The 22,425-nt window shown below is 36.4% G+C and overlaps 3 protein-coding genes across 5 annotated transcripts in view; 2 read left to right on the forward strand and 1 right to left on the reverse strand.

Annotated features, from left to right (window-relative positions):
* The first annotated feature begins 144 nt into the window (after window positions 1-144).
* LOC123684010 (juvenile hormone acid O-methyltransferase-like) lies at window positions 145-2,232 on the forward strand. Its single transcript, XM_045623092.1, has 3 exons — window positions 145-749; window positions 1,111-1,391; window positions 1,928-2,232. Exons 1-3 carry the CDS (start codon window positions 379-381, stop codon window positions 2,116-2,118), a joined length of 843 nt encoding a protein of 280 aa, XP_045479048.1. The 5' UTR covers window positions 145-378; the 3' UTR covers window positions 2,119-2,232.
* On the reverse strand, window positions 2,072-20,728 carry LOC123684008 (gephyrin). 3 transcript variants are annotated; one of them, XM_045623087.1, is made up of 10 exons: window positions 20,576-20,728; window positions 16,721-16,756; window positions 13,263-13,780; window positions 11,285-11,563; window positions 8,627-8,808; window positions 8,438-8,554; window positions 7,841-7,999; window positions 5,996-6,157; window positions 5,578-5,749; window positions 2,072-2,468 (listed from the first exon to the last, which is right to left on the reverse strand). In XM_045623087.1, exons 2-10 carry the CDS (start codon window positions 16,752-16,754, stop codon window positions 2,247-2,249), a joined length of 1,845 nt encoding a protein of 614 aa, XP_045479043.1. In that variant the 5' UTR covers window positions 16,755-16,756; window positions 20,576-20,728; the 3' UTR covers window positions 2,072-2,246. The 3 variants fall into 3 exon arrangements, with proteins under 3 accessions (XP_045479043.1, XP_045479044.1, XP_045479045.1); XM_045623088.1 differs by lacking the exon at window positions 20,576-20,728 and adding an exon at window positions 18,502-18,727; XM_045623089.1 differs by lacking the exon at window positions 20,576-20,728 and adding an exon at window positions 17,681-18,038.
* A 128-nt stretch (window positions 20,729-20,856) lies between these two features.
* Window positions 20,857-22,425, forward strand: part of LOC123684007 (insulin-like peptide receptor) — an 81,989-nt gene continuing 80,420 nt past the window's right edge. Inside the window, exon 1 of the mRNA XM_045623086.1 lies at window positions 20,857-21,355. Coding sequence (XP_045479042.1) covers window positions 21,014-21,355 — 342 coding nt within the window. The 5' untranslated portion in view covers window positions 20,857-21,013. The remainder of the gene's footprint in view (window positions 21,356-22,425) is intronic.

Raw genomic sequence — 22,425 nt, forward strand, 5'->3', positions numbered from 1 at the left:
AAAAACATTCATAGCGAATACCTCGGAAATCGTCAATATTTTCGGAGTAAGGATTGGTATGAAGTATCTTTTGTTTTTTACGAAAAAACAGGTTGTCAATCAAAAACAAAATAAGGATTCGCCCATGAAAAGCCATGTGTGATCTCATTTATTTCCAATATGTAGGTAGTGTTTGAGGAATTAAGATACATCAAAACAACTTCTTATCATTATCTGTTTCCAAACTAAATATTTGTAGTTGGAGAATTTGATAATTAAAAAAACAATTCTGAAATGCCTACTTTATAGTGATAGCTTAATCCATTCAAAAATTTCAATAGGGTGACAACTGTGTGTATCTAACAATATTCTGTTTTGTGTCCAATCAATTGATCTAAAATGGCACAACACGTTTTGAAATATACGAAACATGGAATTTATCATATAGATTTAATTAGTACGATTTATGAAAACTTGTTCAAAACATTGAAAATCCCTAAGAAAAAACCTTTTAGTGTAATGGATATTGGTTGTGGAAGCGGTAGAGTATTATTTGATGTTTTATATCCGTTATTACCCAATAACTGCGAGGAAATTATAGCTACAGATATAGATGAATCTATGATAAATTATTGCAAAGAAATTAACACCGTTTCCAAGATATCGTTCCTAACAATGAATATTGAGGGTGATAAAATTCCTGAAACTTTGGAAGCAAGGTTTAACATGATATTCTCATCATATTGCTTTATGTATGTGAGTAATTTGAGGTGAGTATTATATATAAGCCTAATTTTTTCAATTCATGTTAAGGTAAAAAAAAAATTACTGAAAACTAATACAGTTGAATTTTTCGAAATATGTGGAATAGAATTAGATGACGAACATTTCACTTCACTGCTATAATCAAAATCAAGAAAAACATTCTGAAGATTCATTTTTGAAAAAAAATACTGACTTTGGAGACCATAGAACTGTGTAAAAGTTGAGATGTGATTGTTGCCGTGTTTACCTATACAAACCTAATTTCAACCTATTCGAATTTGTGATCACAGAAATAATTTTTATTCTTGATATTCGACTCGAAACTATTTTTTTTACATTTACACGAAATACTTTTTCTTCTTCCAGACAGGCCTTATTTAACTGCAAAAAAATGATGAAAGAAAACGGAGACCTTCATTTGGTATTCATATCGAAAATAAATCCACTTCACAGCGTATATGCAGAATTGGACAGAATTGATGCTTGGAAACCATATACTAAAAATTTTGGAAATTATGTCCCACATTTCTCCAGTCCTGATCCAGATTCTGAGTTGAATTCACTGGTTAAGGCGGTCGACCTCAAACTGGTGAGCAGGGAGTTTTTAGACAATAACGAATTTGAATCAGAAAAACTGAATTTCTTAGGTGAGTTTTTTAGTTACATTATGAGTCAGTTTCAAATATAGAACGCCAAATCTTTATATCTATATAGATTTTGGTTGAAATAATACATTCAGATGGCTTTGATTGCCTCGTCAACTCGCATGCGCTCTTTCTCCTCGAATCTATCTTATACCTTCTCCTCTGTGGCGTCGTTGGTACTGGCAAGTGGCAGGGGAGAGTGTAGTGACTCTTTGCTTACCTGAGAGTCTGCATATATTTTGGAAGATAGAAACTGATTATTATTGAAAATAATAAATAAAAGTTGTGTCTGTTCGACCTTTTGGTCTTTGGTATCTCATTTTACACCACTGTACTTATCCATCTATCTATCCATTCTCCATCCTTAGTTACTCTGACCAAAGCGTTCGATATCCTGTATCTGATGGAGCTCTGCTCCAATGACTTTGTTACCGCTGTTAAAATAACTTGGAATTTCACGAAAAATGCAGAAATAATAATTGAAATATTGTCATTTTGATTTCACTGCATCTTTTGTGAAAAAGTTATTGTATTTTCAGAAGTTTTCACATCTATGGACCGCATCTCCAGAACTGTACCCATGGAAAAACGTGAGAAGTACCAGAGAGATTTCAAACTAATTTTAAGTGAGGTGCTGGGATTGAATATGAAGGATAAAAGCAACTTGGAGAAAACAGATAGGATGAAAATGAATATCCCAGCTGTGGTCTTACACATGAGGAAGTGCTGAGTACAACAGCCGTAATTTCTTTATTTCGAAAATAAACATTATAATATCGTTAAAATAACATCTAATAAAATACGTAATCTGAGAAATATTTTATGAATAATAAAAAATTTGATTGAACAACTACTGTATCATTTAACCAGATCTCCTATCAGAATCGTAGAGAAAGTTTCTAGTGCTGTATAGTTCTTGTAGTTTGGTGGTATAATAACCAGAGCGTTGGCATTCACCAAACTGTTGATCCTGCTGCTAACCTGATTTCCTGTTGTCGTGGCTGTAAAGGAACCTTGAGAGAAACGTACTTGAGCTCTGAGATAGGACGGCCTGACATCATTGTTTGTTATCACAGGAACCTATGGAAAAAAAATAATCGCAATAGAATTAAAAATTTTGAGCAGACGTTCTTCGAACCGTATCATTTCGTTCTTATTTCTGTATCATCAGGAAAAATACGACGTTCCTGGTGATGTTAACAATTTCAATGCATTGTTGAAGCGTGTATCTCTCCATTTTTGGAAATAGGATAGTTTTTACATGTAAATTGTCAATATATGACAACTGCCCAGGTAGCGGGTTATTCAAAATGAAACCTCTGAAAATACAAAACAGTTTCCCACTGGCGTTTAACTAGGAACCATTTCCTGAAACTACCCTAGCAGATTCAATCAAATTAGCTCGTCTGGGGAGAAAGTCAATGAATAAGTAATGAATTCGAATTCAAACCAACTCATCTTCTAAATTGGTCCAGGTGGATTTCAATCGATACGATTTTAAATCTATTGTTTCACAGTTTTCCGAAGTTAGTGAAAGCATTGCGATCACTTTCGGGATTGAAAATGTTGATAAAATCCCCAATTTCAATATACAGTTCAGAACATCCAGAAAAATGTTTGATTCGTGTCTGTATGTCGGTCTGTGTGCACGTAAACCCTTGTAACAGACTTAATTTGTACAGTGCATCCCATTTTGGGTGAGACAGCCAGGTTACTCGCTTGTTATTTAAGATAGAGCCTTGCGGTTTTCACGTTTCGTTCCTACTTTTTCGTGAAACTCAAGTTGGTCTAATCAGATTTTGCATAACTATTTCCGTTCAAGAGATACAGGGTGATTTTGGAAATTGATACTTTTCGGACCCCTCCTTTATCTCTGAAGTTATTAGAAATAATGCTGAGGTAACAACTACGTCTGAATCAGAATTCTGCGTAGAATCCAGTGGCGTACTCAATATTTTTTTTCGGGGTATGGTTTTGAAGATTCGACACAAACCTATATTTTTTTTAATGGAACACCATGTATATCATTACTTCGTTGAATTCGTTATTTTTTTCCCTTCAAAATGATGTATGATACTATGTAGGCAGGATGTTCAGAAATGTTGAAAAAAACACTAAAACATAAAATAATGATGATTTTTTGTAAATGGGCCATGAATTTTCTATGTTTCAATAAGAGGATTATTACTTTCGAATTTTAAAAGTAGTAGGTCATTGATGATACAAACATCCTTGTTGTTATTATGGCTACTATGCATTTGGGAGCATTGTTTTATCAAGTAGGCATTAGAGGGGAAAAAACCAATCTGATCTAGCTGTCATCGCTATGAATTATTGTTATTATTATTGATTCTTCTTTTATATGGAAAATCCATTACCCATTAACAAAAAATCATCATTATTTGATGCTTTAGTGTTTCTTTAACATTTCTGAACATCCTACCTACATAGTATCATACATCATTCTGAAGGGAAAAAATAACGAATTCAACAAAGTAATGATATACATGGTGTTCCATAAAAAAAAATATAGGTTTGTGTTTGTGAATCTTCAAAACCATACCCCGAAAAAAATATTGAGTACGCCACTGGATTCTACGCAGAATTCTGATTCAGACGTAGTTGTTACCTCAGCATTATTTCTAATAACTTCGGAGATAAAGGAGGGGTCCGAAAAGTATCAATTTCCAAAATCACCCTGTATCTCTTGAACGGAAACAGTTATGCAAAATCTGATTAGACCAACTTGAGTTTCACGAAAAAGTAGGACAGGAACGTGAAAACCGCAAGGCTCTATCTTAAATAACAAGCGAGAAACCTGGCTGTCTCACCCAAAATGGGATGCACTGTACAATTCTTATCCTATTTGGAAATAGTTTGTTGTGGGTATCCTGATTCGACTGCAAATTGGATTTGGGCATTTTTGAATATCTATAGAACAGTCGTAGAGCAAAAGCAAAAGTGAAATTTCCTGCAATTTCATATTTCACCTTCTGTTCGTTCGATTTTTGATAAAATTTGTTATTTAATAATTCAATTAATTTATCAATTTGTATCGGTATCGATTAGCCTACCGGGGACTGCGACCACATGGATGTTAACCATACCCAGGACGTGGATCAACACGCATTCGTCAAGGCTTTCTCCGCCTTCTTGCAAAAGACTGGTAAATTGAGGGTACCAGAATGGGTTGACATTGCCAAAACCTCCAAGTCTAAAGAATAAGCACCCTATGACAGTGACTGGTATTATACCAGATGTGCATCTATTGCAGGTCACATCTACATCAGGAGCCCAGTTGGTATGGGTACTGTTACTAAGATCTACGGAGACAGAAGGAGGAATGGTACCAAACCTTCCCATTTCTGCCGATCTGCTAAGGGTATCGCCAGAAAAACCCTTCAAAGTTTAGAAGCCTTGAAAATCATTGGAGGTAGAAGAATATCTCAACAAGGCAGGAGGGATTTAGATAGAATTGCTGCCCAAGTCAAAGCCTCTGAGAGGAGAGCACTCAAGTCTCAAGTCTTGACTTTGTAGAATATTTCATTTGATTAATACAAACCCAAGGAGGCCGTCGATAATGTTAACTCTGATCTCTTGAGTATCCAATACTACCTTTTCCATATGAGCTACTCTTAGGCCAGTCAACCCCAGAAATTTGCACACCATTTGCTCAGCTGTTTCTATATTCATACCACAAAGCCTGCTAATTTCATTTGCTGACTTACCCATGCGGTACAAAAGAAATTTGCTCCGATAGTGACCTGTCAGCAGTAGGTACACCATTACCCTAAGCACACCTCGTGGCAGCTTTTAGACCTTTCTGGTATAGGTTACAACTTTCTTTGCCTGAGCAAGACCACAAGTGTCCCTCCAGAGGGGTTATTCTATTGTCCAACTCCTCTTGTTAGAGCACTGCCTTATATTGGTCTTTTCCACGCTCATAGAAAGACTCAGGGCCAACAGGTGTCAACCTTGAAGCTCTTTTTGCAAGTAGAGGTACTTTATTGCCTCTGGCGAGTTGCTTTATAGTATTATGACACTTCAATGTTAGCAGAGACCCTTGGCGAGCACCCAAATATTCCTGACTTTACGTCAGTGTCTTCCTCGTGTTGTCCGAAAACATTCAGAATTTTTTGCAAGCTTGATCAAACGTCAGAACGAATAATAAATTGATCGGGATACTTACTACAGATGATTGAACGACTGGAAACATATAATTTTCTCTCCTCTCGGAATACTTCAGAAAAGGTATCACAAACAAGAGAGTAGTGACGCATGCAGATACAGGGTTGCCTGGTAAACCGAAAACAATTTTTCTTTGGCCTCTAAAGTTTAATGTGGCGAAAGTGGTTGGCTTCCTGAAATTAAATTTCATTGGTTTCGGAGAAATTTGCAGGCTTCAGTATAGAATCAAGCTGTGAATATTAAAGAAAAAATTAAGAATAATGCAAAATGAGGATATCGGAATGGCACAGAAGATGAGTTGTAGAGCAGTATGTATATTAATATTTAAAATATTGAGTCGCAAAATTGTAATCTTTATTTCTTTCAATAAGTAATTAGAGAAGGAGATATAAGTATCCATTATACTCCTATCTACTCACCCTGGTTTCATGTCAACTCGACCAAAGTGAATGAGAGCACTAAAGTCAGCCACTAAGACCTTTTTGATCAAATCATATTCTCCCATTGACACCCCTCCTGTTGTTATAATGACATCATGTCTTGAGAAAGCCCTGCATAGGGCAGTTTTCACTGCATCAGGACTGGAATGCAAGAATAACAATAGGTAGACCAAATGAATTCTTAGATATAGAAATAACTACACATAACTAGTAGTAATGAAATTAGTTGATGAATAACGAACCAAACAGATGGAAAGTGATCATCTCGAAAATTTCTTTTTCATTCTTGGAACAGTTATTTTTAATACAACTGCATGGATATTCTTCCACAAGTTCAAAATACAACTACGAGCAAGTGGCGATTTTTCGAACTAAAGAGTATTATAGAATGAGCCTTCTGAACGAGTATTAATTAGCTTCCGACGTTTCGCAATAGATGGCTGTAGCAGTAAGTGGTTGTCGAAATAAATAGATCGTAGATGTCGTCCAATAAGCTTAGATAATTCTTAACATAACGCCATCGAAATATTAGTCGATTTGTGTCTGCATCATAAAGCTATTCTCGATTAAACATGTCTGCTTACGAGCCAAATTCTCGACATTTGCAGAAAGTTTTAATTTTCTGCTTCAATATGAAGAAATCTGCGGCTGAGGCTCATCGAATGCTTCCAGAGAGAACTTGCCGAGAGTGGTTTCAACGCTTCAAGAACGGTGATTTTGACGTCGAAGACCAAAAAAGAGGAAAGGTTTTCGAAGATGCAGAATTGGAGGCATTACTTGATCAAGACTCGTCTCAAACGCATCAATAATTGGCAGGATCATTGGGAGTGACGCAACAAGCCAGTTCAAAACGTCTGAAAGTCATGGGAATGATTCAGAAACAAGGAAATTGGGTGCCATACGTGTTGAAGCCGAGAGATGTTGAACGGCGTTTGTTTGCTTGTGATCAGCAGCTTGCAAAGGCAATGTCGAAAGAGATTTATTTATCGCATTGTGAACGAAAACGAAAAATGGGTTCATCGCGATAATTCCAAGCGCAGAAAATCATGTGGATATCCCGGCCATGCTTCCACGTCGACGCCCAAACCGAATATTCACGGTTCCATGGTAATCCCCAGTATTTGGTGGGACCAGATCGGCGTAGTGTATTGAGAGTTGTTAAAACCGACTGAAACAATCACAGGCGATCGTTATCGAACGCAATTAATGCATTTGGGACGAGCATAGAAAGACAAAAGGCCGCAATACAACCAGGGACATGATGAAGTGATTTCACAGAATGACAATGCTCGACCCCATGTTGCGAAAGTGGCCAAGAAACGTTGAAATGGGAAGTCCTACCCCACCCGCCGTATTCTTGAGACGTTCCTCCCTCGAATTATCACTTGTTTCGATAAATGGCACACGGCCTGGCTGAAAAACACTTTGAATCATGAATGTATAACCAGTTTTCTATAATAAAGCCTCGAATTTCGGAAAAAAACGGCGGAAACTAAGTTGTACGCTTATGAATATTATTTTCTTCAACTCACTGAATTTTTATTGAAATTATAATCATTTCGAATTAAATCAATTCTTTTGGAAAAGTCTTTTTTAGTATACAAGCAAACAAAAAATTAGAACCAGTATTTTTTATAACTGTCTCAATTTAATAATGTTTTGTTAAACAGATGAAAATTGTCTTGTTCGACCTGCATTCTGTCATTTCAAGGCTCATAAATAGACAATAGAAATCTCCCAATGCAGTCACATATTATGGAGATCCATAAGAAATATTTTACAAATTACATATATTCTTCCATTTCTAATCTACTGAATACTCACTGGTCCTTTGCTATGCCACAGTCAGAGGCAGCGTAGGAATGTTGCTCCAATAAATTTATTATAGCTAATTTGTTGCTATCCCGGATCTGGCCAGGTGCTATATTGCTGTTATGGTGTATTAGTTCATTTCCAGTCGATAAGACTCCAATGGAGCTCCGTCTGTGAACACAATATCGAACGATTACATTAGATTAGGACTAGTGCAACTCAATTAGTGCCTCTAACTGAGTTGTTTGAGTGGATAATTGAAGTCGTCGTATTAAAACAGAATGTGAGTTAGCTTTAATTGCAGTAAATACACTGTCAATTTCAAGAATCAACCAAGAAGCGTTCAATATAACTGACACAAGAAATACAACAGTAAAGGAAGAAATTGGAGCTATATATTATCGAAATAAATGATGAAGACTGATTCTCGTGATGTTTCTCACTGTAAGTTTTGAAGGTCAAATAAAAATATGAAATGAATGAACGCGCTTGAGTCTAGGGAGTTTCCCTATGTATGTTTTGAAGGTCTCATAAAAAATATTGGCCATCTATTGACAAATTAAAGGATGATTGCTGAGAAGAGTGAGAAAAATCTTTATGTAGCATTACCTGAAAACTTTAACTCTCGAGTGGCCAACTGTTGCCAAAACTCCAACGTGTCCTGCCGAAATAACATCCATTTTGTCCAATACTTTGGAGTTGGCAGGAATATCACTTCCAATTTCTCTGTTAGAGAAGAAATAAATCAGGATTAATTTGGATTAGAGTTTTCCAGGTAGGTTGTGGTCAAATTATCACCTGATATCCTGACCAACAGAAGGCTTTACCAATATGTTTATCTTGAGTTCTTCATTTCCATCAGCGGTAACTTGCATGACTTCAGTATCTTCAACTTGGACCACAGCATCAGCACCATCTGGAAGTGGCGCACCTGTGCTTACTCTGATTGCTTCGTCGTAGTTCAAAGGTTGATTTTCAGGCTGAAGGTAGAGAAAGCAATGCCTCATTATTCATTGAAGAGTATTTGGGAAGAAAATTATTCTTTCAACGATTGCTTTGAAATATCGCCTTCATATTATCATTTATTTGCATTCAAAACAGAATATTTTGCATGGTTAGTGAAAAAAATATGTAGGGCTCAAGGGTGTACAGTGCATCCCATTTTGGGTGAGACAGCCAGGTTTCTCGCTTGTTATTTAAGATAGAGCCTTGCGGTTTTCACGTTCCTGTCCTACTTTTTCGTGAAACTCAAGTTGGTCTAATCAGATTTTGCATAACTACTTCCATTCAAGAGATACAGGGTGATTTTGGAAATTGATACTTTTCGGACCCCTCCTTTATCTCCGAAGTTATTAGAAATAATGCTGAGGTGAAAACTACGTCTGAATCAGAATTTTGCGTAGAATCCAGTGGCGTACTCAATTTTTTTTTTCGGGGTATGGTTTTGAAGATTCAACACAAACCTATATTTTTTTCAATGGAACACCCTATATATCATTACTTCGTTGAATTCGTTATTTTTTTCCCTTCAAAATAATATATGATACTATATAGGTAGGATGGTCAGAAATGTTAAAAAAACACTAAAACATCAAATAATGAGGATTTTTTGTTAATGAGCAATGGATTTTCCATATGAAAAAAAGGATTAATTGGATAATTTTCATTTGTGATTTTTATTTATAGTAGAGTAAGCAAACAAATATAATACACTCATCACTAATATGAAAAACAAAACGTCGGTACCTACCTAATAGCAACAAATGAATAATAAAAAAATTCCTAAACATTTCATAATATCTTATAGATTAAACTGTTCAAATTGGTGTCCATTTTCCCTAATACATATAATATACTACAGTAAAAGACATAACAGTCTCGAAGAACTTCGTGCATCAACAGAGGCAGTTTTCCAGGATTTACAAAACCGCCCTTTTATAATATTAAATGCACTCAGGCGCATGGGCGCCCGCAGAAATTTTTCTCAGGGGGGCCAAAATGAAAATTATTGATAAACGATAAGGCGTCAATGATTGTCATTGAAAACCGGAAAATTGTTGAGAATCCATTACTTTCCTTTTTTCCATGCCCTTTGGATTGAGAAAGTAATATTGAGGACGTTGTGCTGAAAAATGAGGCAATCAAAATCTCAGGGGGGGCCATGGCCCCCCCTGCGGGCGCCCATGCTCAGGCGTATTGAAAAGTTTTGTCAATTATGTATTAGAGGAAAATGGACAGTAATTTGAACAGTTTAAGCTGTAAGATATCATGCAATGTTTATGAATTTTTGTATTATTTATTTGTTGCTATTAGGTAGGTACCTACGTTTTGTTTTTCATGTTAGTGATGAGTGTATTATCTTTGTTTGCTTACTCTTCTATTTATAAAAATCACAAATTAAAATTATCCAATTGAACCTTTTTTTCATATGGGAAATCCATTGCTCATTAACAAAAAATCCTCATTATTTGATGTTTTAGTGTTTTTTTAACATTTCTGACCATTCTACCTATATAGTATCACACATCATTTTGAAGAGAAAAAAATAACGAATTCAACGAAGTAATGATATATAGGGTGTTCCATTAAAAAAAATATAGGTTTGTGTTGAATCTTCAAAACCATACCCCGAAAAAAAATATTGAGTACGACACTGGATTCTACGCAGAATTCTGATTCAGACGTAGTTTTTACCTCAGCATTATTTCTAATAACTTCGGAGATAAAGGAGGGGTCCGAAAAGTATCAATTACCAAAATCGCCCTGTATCTCTTGAACGGAAACAGTTATGCAAAATCTGATTAGACTTGAGTTTCACGAAAAAGTAGGACAGGAACGTGAAAACCGCAAGGCTCTATCTTAAATAACAAGGGAGAAACCTGGCAGTCTCAACCAAAATGGGATGCACTGTAGAATGTGTATTCGAATAGAATTGAAAAGTATTGTCATGATGAATCATATTAATCATTTTATACAATTGAATATTCTGAAAGTAGCAGATATTGTTTCTGCGTTAATGCTTATTGAGGAATTCAGTTAGAAAGATGTCTTATTATAAGTTAATAAGCAAAATATACCGATTACAATGTAACTGAAATAATGCCTCTCAGTAGATAAACCACCAGCAGAATTTGGGTCAGCTTCAACTTTGAATCGACTGTTACATCTTGAAATATTGGAAAAATATGTATTTTCTAGTAGTTCTGGAAGAAGACAAGAAGACAAGCTCAATTTACTCAACAATCAGCATTTACTCACTAAAGAAAAACAAATTGAGAAGATGAGGCCAGATAAAATGATTTAAAGGAGTTACTGACAGTAGCAAAGAATAAAAATGGAATGATGGAGATCAATAATACTTCACTGATGAAGAAATTTACACTTTAGAAAACAGTGAATCCATAAACCAAAAAAAAGTACCGGCACTATGTATTGCATGCACATTGGATTACATACCTTGTCACCAGCAACCACACATGCTCGAACCTTTCTTTGGCCAGATCCAGCCTTGGCTCTAACAGCATATCCGTCTTTCATGGAAGCTCTAAAAGGAGGAACCGGATCTTTGGCGTAGATGTCCTCTGCCAGAACCCTGTTCAATGAGTTCTCAATACGTATCAACTCAGAATCTGTAGTACGACCACATTCGCGCAGTATAATCTCTAGGGCTTCTGTTACCTTCTTCATGGGGTATGGAGATTCCCTGTCCCTGCCTGCAGCACCCCCGATTCTCACCTAGATTCAGAAAAAATGCATTATTGATATTTTCAATATAACTTAGGTCGGTAGCACACAACAGACAGTCAGTTTATTGACAGCATTATTATTTTATTATTATTATTATTGAACTATAATGAGAGTAGAGATAATACCTATGTAATCAATATTGGAGCAAAAGTACACATTTTTTTTTAATTTGTCATTATTCGTCAAGATAGTCACCTTCAAGGGAGATACGTATACTACAAAGCTCCTCTAACATTTTAATACCCTTTCGTCTTTGCTTTCGCAAAGGCTTCAACCTCAGCAATCAACAGGTCCTGCGTTAAGGGAAAAACAGTGAAGCGATCGACTAAGGCGCCCCTATTTGAGGGGCGGCAACTCGGCTCAGTTCTCTGGCCGCCTATTCATCCCTAATTCTCAAAAACAACTGAGGTTGTTCCGCTCCGCTGCGTTTGTCAACATTCCCTGCAATAAAAATCTCCAAATCGGCCCTACAAATAAGCCGCCTATATAATAAATAACACAACGCAGCCCAATCAATATTATCCTCATTGAAAGAGGGATAAAATCATTGTGTATTTCACAAAGACGAAAAACAACACTGCCTCTGCTTTCGAATAATTTGGAAGCCGATGTTTACAATCCAACATGGAAAATTCATACAACTTGCATTCAAACCTTGTTACTGTTAAATGCCAAATGTTTTCAGCGAAACACAGATTTGTAATTCCAATCAGTTTTTGCCCTCATTCAGAAGTTTTTATCCTGTTGTGGGATCCTTACAATTTATTTTCGATTGATACGTTAATAATCGGTAATCCCCTTTCCCCTCATCATAGTCTGAGAGAGGTCATGTTGATTTTGATGCGTTTTCAGCAGAAACGCCGATAAATTATTCGCTTCAGGCTGGCAATCAATTTTTAAGTCAGTCTTTTAACAGTTGGTGTCGAAGGTGCAGATTTCTTTTCTCTTCATTTTTCAAAACAAAAAATGTAGCGTCAATAAACCATCAACATGTCGATTCAGTCTCAACTCTTTGTTACGAAATTTTGTCACTAGCTAGGTACGAAAGAGAAAAAAGTGGTATGGCAATGGAAGTGCCATCTTTGCTCCATGCCTACTTTTCTGTGGTGTAGGCAAATGTACCTGAATGAAAGATTTTCAGGAGAAGGAACAACCGAAAGAGAAATACTCTGGCGGAATCTTCTCTGGTTGGATCATTCCAAAAAGTGTCTTCGAAACTTTGACACTGCGAGATATAAGGAGTATCTGGAGATCCAGATACTTCTTGGACCTGGCAGTGTCAAAGTTAGGAGGTGTATTATATACACCTGCTCACTGGATTCCTCACAGGGCATTGTCGCCTTAGGTAATAACTCATGAGAATGGCTCTAGCAGAAAACGACGAGTGCAGATTCTGTGGGGAGGAGGAAGAAACTCTGGATCACCTGGTGAAGGAATCCCTCGCCATCACTAGCCAACGCAAAATCTGCTTTGGACAAGAAACATGTAGAAGTAAGGAAGAAGCCTCCTTGAAGCCATCTCAGATACTGGAGTTCATTAAAACTTTGGAACTACTGGAAGGAAAGCTGTAGATCACGTTATGGGGAGTATAGTTCAGATAATCTAATTCTCAAGGATCAGGATTTATTGAGCGACAAGTGTAGCCAAAGGAAATGTTGAATCCTCATAAAAAAATATACCACTATACCTTGCTGGGCGCGCTGCATTCCCCAACATCTCCTCCTTGGATATGCCTATGTGCCCTGACGATATTCTCCAAGTCATTATTGATCAACGCAACAGCATGCGGGATCGCATTCATCACAAAACCAAAACACTCCTTGGATCCCTTGGAACTTCCTGGTAAATTGATGATCAACGTCTTCATTCTGATCCCGCAGACAGCCCTGGAAAGCATCGCCATCTCCGTAACCGCAAAACTCTTGTTCAGCATAAACTGCGACATGCCAGGTAGCTCCTTCTCGATGACAGCTCTCGTGGCTTCTGGTGTGACGTCTCTGGGCGAACAACCTGTACCTCCTGTGGTGAGGATGACGTTGCACCCTTGCAGACACCAGGAGAGAAGAGTCTGCTCGATTTGCTTCTGATCGTCCGGTTTGACATCCTGAAATATTATTTTTGCCTGTCTGAAGTGGTTGTCGATCTCTTGACATAGACCCTGGCCTGAGAGATCTTGACTGATGCCGTCATGACAGGAATCGCTCACTGAAAGCAAAATCTTTGAAATACGATATGATATTTGCTAGTAGTATTGAAGATTCAGTTTATAGAAGGGTATATAGGGTTTTCCTGAATTGGCAGATTCCTCAGATCATCAAGAAAATGATAGATTTCTTGAATCTTTTTCATAAAAAAATGAAGTATGAACTTGGGCCCGCAAAAACTTTGCTTTTGATATATAGGGTGTTTTTTTTAGAGTTATAGAACTTTAAATTGCAATAAAACTACGATGTATTATTCGATTGACATGAATTTTATTTATCCGCAAGATAATCTTGTGGCATTACATTTTAAATATGATTTCTGGCATATGACCACCACGGCTGGCTCGGATGTAGTCCAATCTGGACGTCCAATTTTCGATGACTTTTTCCAACATTTTTGGCCGTATATCGGCAATAACACGGCAAATGTTGTCTTCCAAATGGTCAAGGGTTTGTGGCTTATCCGCATAGACCAATGACTTTACATAGCCCCACAGAAAGTAGTCTAGCGGTGTTAAATCACAAGATCTTGGAGGCCAATTTACAGGTCCAAAACGTGATATTAGGCGGTCACCAAACGTGTCTTTCAATAAATCGATTGTGGCACGAGCTTTGTGACATGTTGCGCCGTCTTGTTGGAACCACAGCTCCTTGACATCATGGTTGTTCAATTCAGGAATGAAAAAGTTAGTAATCATGGCTCTATACCGATCACCATAGACTGTAACGTTCTGGCCATCATCGTTTTTGAAGAAGTACGGACCAATGATTCCACCAGCCCATAAAGCGCACCAAACAGTCAGTTTTTCTGGATGTAACGATGTTTCGACATACACTTGAGGATTAGCTTTCCTCCAAATGCGGCAGTTTGGTTTGTTGACGTAGCCATTCAACCAGAAGTGCGCTTCATCGCTAAACAAAATAAAATGGACGTAGTGCGCGATACGTATTCCGCACAGAACCATTATTTTCGAAATAACTATTTGCAAGCGTTGTTCAGGCGTGAGTCTATTCATGATGGATTGCCAAAAATGCCAAACCAAACAGAGAATAAATCACTTGACAGCTGTTAAATCGGTCGCCATCTTGAGCAAAAATGCCAACTTAAAGTTATATACCTCGAAAAAAAACACCCGTTACAAGGTGTTTGAGTTTGCTTTTTTTTAGTTTTTTTTCTCATAGTACATTCCCTTGATGTCCACATTTGAGTAGTAGAAAAATAAGGAATCAATCTAAATGTATTTTTTTAACATCGTCGAAGGTATTGTGAATATAGCTGTAACTTCTAAATTTGCATTTAGGTATAGGAAACATAACATGAAAAAGATTAATTTATATCTGTCCCATAACACATAGAATTACGACCGTAATGAGCCAACAGGTCAATCAATACGCACATGTTAATGAGCTGGTGCTTCAATTTAATCCCCTTGTTCTGTTCAGTAACAAAAGCGTCGAAATGGAAATTCAAAATCAAATTTGAATTGAGCGAATCGAAAATTTCGCAGTGCACATATCACATTTACATCCAGAAGAGATATCTTTAAATTTTTTCTTTTGCAATAGAATCACAATACGCTTCATGGTGTTCAATTTCCTTCTTTCTTATACAGGGTGTTCCAAATTGAGTCTGCACCATTGCCAACTCCGTTATTATTGATGCTACGATGTCGGTTAAATGGGCAAACTGGTAGCATTTTTAGTAGTCTTCTCGATGCCGAATTGACAGTGAATCGAAATTCATAAGAAAATATAGGGTGTTCCATTGTAAAAAATATCATTTTATGAAATATTATAACAACGCGACTATCAATTTTTTTGTTGTTTTCGGCGTCGAGAAGGCCACTAAAAATGCTACCAGTTTGCCCATTTAACCGACATCGTAACATCAATGATAACGAAGTTGACAGTGGTGCCGACTTTATTATGAACACCCTGTATAGAACATTGTCGTTTTTAGAAGCTGTTTGGAGCTGTTTGAGTGGAATAAACAGGATATGTGACAGCGATGAATCATGGGTTCATCTCTGCCCTCCTGAATCAAAAAGAGCATCAGTTTAGAGGAAAGCAGTCAAAGTGACCAAATTCTCAAAAATAGACTGGCAAGGTTTTTATTGGTTATTTGCCGACCTCAAAAGAATAATCCACGAAAATATGGATGTAATGAAGAGGTTGAAGCCTATTTCGGAAACAAAGACGAATATCTCTACAGCAAAGATATTGGACAGTTAGTGAAGCTTTGGAGTAGATGGATCACTCTTGAAGGTGATTATGCTGAATAAATAAATTAAGAAGAATTTTTGAGAAGACTGTGTACTTAGACAATAATGTAGGTGCCATTACAGTTCTGACATGTTTGGAGCCAAGGAAGCATTGTAGCACAAACATAGACAGAGTCTTTTGCTGAGTAAATTGAATTATTGCGTGAAATAGACGAAGAATAAGAAACCATTGTGTAAAATCCATTGTATTCTTGGCTCCTCAAAAAATTTAAAACCCAATTAGGTTTCCTCGTCGTCTGTTATACTTTCGCAAGTTCATAATTCCAAATCCGCCCATAAACCTAAGAAAGACCTGATCTGAACTCATCCCCTATTACAGCCCTATAAAAACACGTTCTTACGTGTTTTAATCTCTGCTCCTCTATTTTCCGCTGAATTCGTAATTCCCTACTTCAATCAATACAAAACTGAATAGGTATGGTGCCAGATGAAACTAAGGTGAGGTCGACAAATTCATGAGTCTGGCCCTAATGGCCTTCAACAGCTACGATCGAGATTGAATACATTCAGAACAGGATTCTAGAATTGAAGAATTCTTCGTTAATTCCAAAGCATTATGTTGATAGTTTTTTTATTATTATAGATTTTATAGTCCTTTTATTTGGGTAGCAGATAAATCTGGTTAAATTAGTGATATATGCAGATTAAAGTCTACTCACCAGTTAAAATTCCAAATGTCAGATGTTTATCCATTTCTGAAACAAAATTATCTATTAACCTTCATTTCAGAATATATTTATTCATTATTAAAACAATAGTATTCCGAATTTTCTATCCAAAAACATTGAGCGCAGTATTTATTGACCTTTGAGACTGTTTATTTCTCGAAAAATTCATTAGATATAAAGATTCACAAAATTCTACGCTCAAAAGTGTATCTTCCACTGGATTTCATTCGATTCAAGAGGAAAGGAAGCATAGCTCGGTCCTTCGTGCGCCACTTACACCCTTAGAGACCACATATAGATCCTTTATATATTCCCATTTTTAAGAAATAGACACTGTGAATAAATTATGAAGTGATCAGTTCGGAGAACGAAAGAAATAACCTCAACAAAAAGGTAATATATCCTATAAGATGACATTTTCAATAACGAATCTGATAAAACACTAATCCACAAATCCCGACATTAAATCTGCGTTCCAAAATATAATTAATCAAGAAGTTAAATCACTCCACATCAGTATGGAGTGAGCCAAGTTATTACAGAATTTTGCAAGTAGCAATAACCTGTCAAGCTATCAACTTCCGAGCATCTTTCCATCAATCAGCAAGGATACCTAAGAAGTTTCACACATTTGTAAATGAGGTAGTGAAATATTGGAGTGGAATTGATAAGACGGAAGAGACTTCAACCAAAAATGATGAAAAGTTTGAACAATACCACGAAAAAACGAACAACAATCATATGTGACCTCATCAGAACAAGTTCATATTTTCTGTCTTTGATTTAATGATTTTTTTTGCTATACATATCAGCGAAATGACAATATTTGCAAAGCCTTTTTTAGATTACATAAATAATTCTTGTTACCCTCATTTCTATTATCACCTTGAATTTGCCGCTGGTTCGTTTCATCAATAATTTTCATTGATAATAAAATCTTATTTTACTCACGTTTTTTCTTTGAAATTCAATTCAAGGTTGCAAACACAATTATCTCTTTACTACACTCGATAGTATATATTATACGCGATATAAAAATACGTTTAGTATAGGCGTAAAATGTTTTTTTTTCGATATATTCTCTGTAAGCACATTCACTACTACATTGCGTTTCAATCGTTTTGGGTTTCTATTCGCCCATCCAATGTTTGTTCGAGTATTTGCAAAAAGATAAGTCAGCTGAGCTGTTTATACAAAGTGATTCATTCGATAACGTGGTTTTAACAATTCTGTGCCACCTGCCATTCATCATCAACCAATTGGACAAGTATTCACCAAGTTTTCAATGGTTCCTTCCACACCACACTAACATAGAGACTTTCAATAGAATGACATTTGGAGAGCATACTATTGCAACGACCATGACCAATCCTAAGTTTATTTAAAGTACACTATATTTTCCTAGGAAGATTGAATTCTGGAACCTTCTCTGAAGGATAAACGATAAGACTCTGGTTACCAATGTGAAGGTGTGGATCTAATAGTTCAACTGATAATTCTCATAGAAACAACTCTGCAACACTTTCGTGAACATGAGCACTCTTAAACAGAACAACAGCATTCACCAGCAGAAAAAAACGAACAAAGTATTCACTGTTTACATTGATAAACTTTAAGAATACAAATTTCCACTTTTAAACCCAGTATATCTGAAATGCTAGTATTCCAAATATAAATGTAGGTTCCCCAGCTTCCGGTTGTCACTGAATCACTCTGTATGTAAGTCCCTTTCAGATCAATCTGAACAAGAATTGCTGGCAATGATCACTTACGTTATCATTCAACAAACTCAACCGACATGATCTTAAATCTCCGCGTTGTTATGTTAACGAGACTCGTTCAAGGTAAATTGTAGGAATCTTGTAGGTCGATTGTACAATATTTCATTCCGTTGTTACACTAAGTAGTAGCCACGGAATTTGAGTAAGTCATATCTTGGATCACGAAAGAAGAGATATTACTTATTAAAACCTTAAGAGAACCGAGTTGGGCGACCTCTACCTAGATTAAAACAGTCAGTGGAATCTATTGCGCATAGATAAACAACTCTTTATCACGGAAATGGATCTATTTATAGAAATACGTACAGATTGAACTTCTTTGAGCGCTCGTCCACCGAGCAGATAGCTCTGAACTTCAGAATCACAGATTTCTCGATTTTTGATAGATGTTTTTTTAAATTTAAATAATAATACAAGACAGATATATTTTTGGAATGATTTTTTTATTATTATAATCTTGTATATGATTACAAAGCATTTATTTTTTAAATATGAGTTCTGGTATATGTCTGGTCTGCTACAAGTTACACAGTCCATTCGATCAGTCCAATTTTTCACTACGTTTTCCGATGAATCTGGCCGTATGGCGTCAATGGTGGCTGGAATATTGGCTTCCAATGCTTCAAGAGTTGCTGGTTTATCGGCATAAACCAATGGAAATAAAGTTGTCACCAAATTTATTCAGCAAAATAGCCATTTGCAACAACGTGTCTTGTTGGAACCAAATGCTGTCGATGTTTAGCTGAATTTTGAAAACAGTGAGCATGGGTCAATAGCGCTTAACAATCACTGTTGAAGCTGCTCCTTCCTCATTTCCAAAGATATACAGACCGATGATGCCACCAGTGTGTAAACTGGACCAAACAATCAATTATAAGGGATGTAATGGTGATTCGTAATGGCTGGAGAATAAATTATCTTTGCTCCATAAACGGCAAATTGGCTCATTGATATCCCAGTTATTCTCCTAAGCACCAGCATTTCTGCCGTTTTCAGTAGTCTTCCAGTCTTTAAAGCATTAGGTCTAGTTTCAGCAGTGTAGGTCATCATTGGTCTTATTGTTGCTTTATAAATTCTTGACTTTGTTTCTGTTATGTTTGTTCCATCAAATTGAGTTGTTGAGGCATGTTACTATTCTACTGGCTTTGTTGGTCTTTTATTGTACTTCGACTTGGACATCTCCATTTCCTGACATTTCTACACCCAGATATTTCAACTCAATCACTTTTGATGATTCTATCGTCAATAGCTAACTTGCAAAGGTGTTTTTGATGTTGTCATGCATTTGGGATGTTGGTGTAACCATATTGAGTGATTTGCCTGCTAGATTGAACATTTGTAACAGTTCTTGATGTCCCCATCACCTATTTGACCTATTCAGTATCCTATCAGTTCACACACTTTTTTTATAATTTCGCCCATGATGATATTACAAAGAAATGGACTTAGGGAGTATTCTTCTTTTATACCTTTATTCAGAAGTCAGAATTATCTTTTAGGTGAATTCATTATTAACTCTTGGTTCGCTTAATATGTCCTTGATATAAACTCGAATGCTTTTTCTAGATCTATGAAGCATAAATAAGCTGGTTTGTTCAATTTTTCTGTCTAAGAACAAATACTGTGGCTGTCCATGATATACTATAAATTACATCTCGTACTAGGAATCCTTTCATTCGACTGGATGATGCAACATCCGTAATAAGAATTCACCTTCATTATCTTAATCATCTCCTCGAATTTATGGGCGCCTGATACGTCATATCGTTCGTTAGGTCAAAATTAAATCATTACCCCTTCAAAATCGAACTCATTGATTTGTCATTCAGGGATCTAAACGGTTGATGAACCGATAATTATCACCAAGGGTAGTATTTATATTTTACTGATGAAGAACCGCACACAATTTGCAGTCCTTGATTGAGTCGATACTTGTTTCCCCAAAGAATATGCTGTTTATAATCCACAGTTAATTATTTAGTTGCTAGGCAATAAAGGAGTCAATTAGTTTCGGGTTAGTACCGCGAAAAAGCTTATTATCCACGTTGTTTTGAATTATACGTACCAATTCTTATTCCACAATGTCACAACTCTAAACTTAGTCGAACAGAGCGCCAAACGTACTCAATAAACCAATTTTCCAGCTCGGAATCTTCCTCAAATTCGAATACCGACTGTCAAAACACAATCACAATAAGATCATACATAGAGAGAAAACTCTAACCTAACCTAACACGAATGTCATTGAATGCGGGAAGAGTCGCGAGTTTCCGCCCGTCTTCGTGGCCAATAAGGAAGCATCGTCGGCTCTCGGTTCATGTATCTGAATTTCGGCGAAATCCGTGAAGAGACCTTTTATCGGAACGAGAGAATGCCCGATAACGCACATGGGTTCAGAACGGAGAGCATGTGCAACGCGGACGTGCGTAGCGAGCGTAAAAATACGTGTTTTCTACCATTCATGAAATGTGTGGATAATTGACACGCAACCATGTGAGAAAAAATGTTTTCTAGGGCCTTTTTTCTCATCCTGTGTCTGTGCTGTGCATGTATAAGTGCCAAGTTATGTCGATCTGTGGACGTGAGGAATCGTGTTCAGCAGTTCGACAAGTTGAAGAATTGCACGAAAATTGTCGGTTATTTGAGGATCCTTCTGTTTCAAAGGGACGGAGTGAATTTTCCCACTTTTCCGGAGCTGAAGGAGGTGACCGGATATGTTTTGGTGTTCGCTCTGCAAAACTTGAACGATTTGGGGGTGATTTTTCCCAATTTGGTTGTTATTAGGGGGAAGTCACTTTTTAACGGGAATGCTCTGCTTATTCACCACAACAACGGGCTGAAGAAGGTAAAAATTAATCTTTTATAACTAAATTTGCGTGAAAATAAAATGAGAGTTCTTATGTTTACAACTTTTGAATCCTACTACATAGGGGATGTTTCCAAATTGGAGGTACAAACTCAAATGACAGTCACCTCGTATCATTTAAAAAAAAAAAGTTCCATAAACATGAAACCACAAACGCTTTGTTTTCGAGATACAGGGTGTTGAAGTTTTACTGTTTCTCAAGTTTTCTCTCGAAGCAACTCAAGATATTCAACTTTAATTTGACATAGATAGGTATTTCAATTCAAAGTTTCCATCATGCAATATGTTAATTTTCAATGCAAATCTACTGGGTGATATTTTTTCTGGAACAGTGCCTGCTTTTTTCCTCCAGAATTTTTTTTGGAAAACCACTGGTAGTTTAGAGGAATTTAAAACACTTTTTGGGTCCTTGTAGTTTTCTCGTATCTGCTACCCATTTCGAGATACAGGGTGTTGAAGTTTGATTGTTTTTCAAGTTTTTTTTTCTCAAAGCACCACAAGATATTCAACTTCAATTTGACATAGACATTTCAATTTGAAGTTGCTATCATGGAATGTGTCAATTCTAAATGCAATTCTACAGGGTGATATTTTTTATCGAATAGTGCCCTCCAGAATTTTTTTTTGTGGACCACTGGTAGTTAAGAGGAATTTGAGAAGAAACTTAAGAGACTTTTTGAGTCCTTGTAGTTTTCTCGTAACTGCTTCTGATTTCGAGAAAAAAATTTCAAATAATTTTCTAGTAATTTTCAGAAAAATCCAAATTATTATAAAGATCCAGTTAGTAAGCTGTGATGAACAAAGTCCTTATAAGTTCTGGTATTTATGTACACAATCAGTAGCGAAGATTCGATAAAATGGTGTAATCATCACGAAAAAGTAAGACTACAAGAAACACCCTGTATTTCGAAAACAAAGCGTTTGCAGACCCATGTTTATATGACAGCTTTTCTTAAAATTAACCAAGGAATTTTTCATTTTCATTTGTACCTTCAATTTGGGAACACTCTGTTTATTTGAATTTGAAACCCTCTATAACCTAAGCCGAG

The sequence above is a fragment of the Harmonia axyridis genome, chromosome 7, assembly GCF_914767665.1.
Source record: "Harmonia axyridis chromosome 7, icHarAxyr1.1, whole genome shotgun sequence".
Lineage (NCBI taxonomy): Eukaryota > Metazoa > Arthropoda > Insecta > Coleoptera > Coccinellidae > Harmonia > Harmonia axyridis.

Coding starts and splice junctions, on each gene's coding strand:
- LOC123684010 (XM_045623092.1), top strand. CDS start 379: ATGGCACAACACGTTTTGAAATATACGAAACATGGAATTTATCATATA. Junction 750..1,110: donor ATGTATGTGAGTAATTTGAG/GTGAGTATTATA, acceptor TTCTTCTTCCAG/ACAGGCCTTATTTAACTGCA. Junction 1,392..1,927: donor AGAAAAACTGAATTTCTTAG/GTGAGTTTTTTA, acceptor TTGTATTTTCAG/AAGTTTTCACATCTATGGAC.
- LOC123684008 (XM_045623087.1), bottom strand. CDS start 16,754: ATGGATAAACATCTGACATTTGGAATTTTAACTG. Junction 8,000..8,437: donor TCGAGAGTTAAAGTTTTCAG/GTAATGCTACAT, acceptor TTGTGTTCACAG/ACGGAGCTCCATTGGAGTCT. Junction 5,750..5,995: donor CGAGTTGACATGAAACCAGG/GTGAGTAGATAG, acceptor ATTTAATTTCAG/GAAGCCAACCACTTTCGCCA.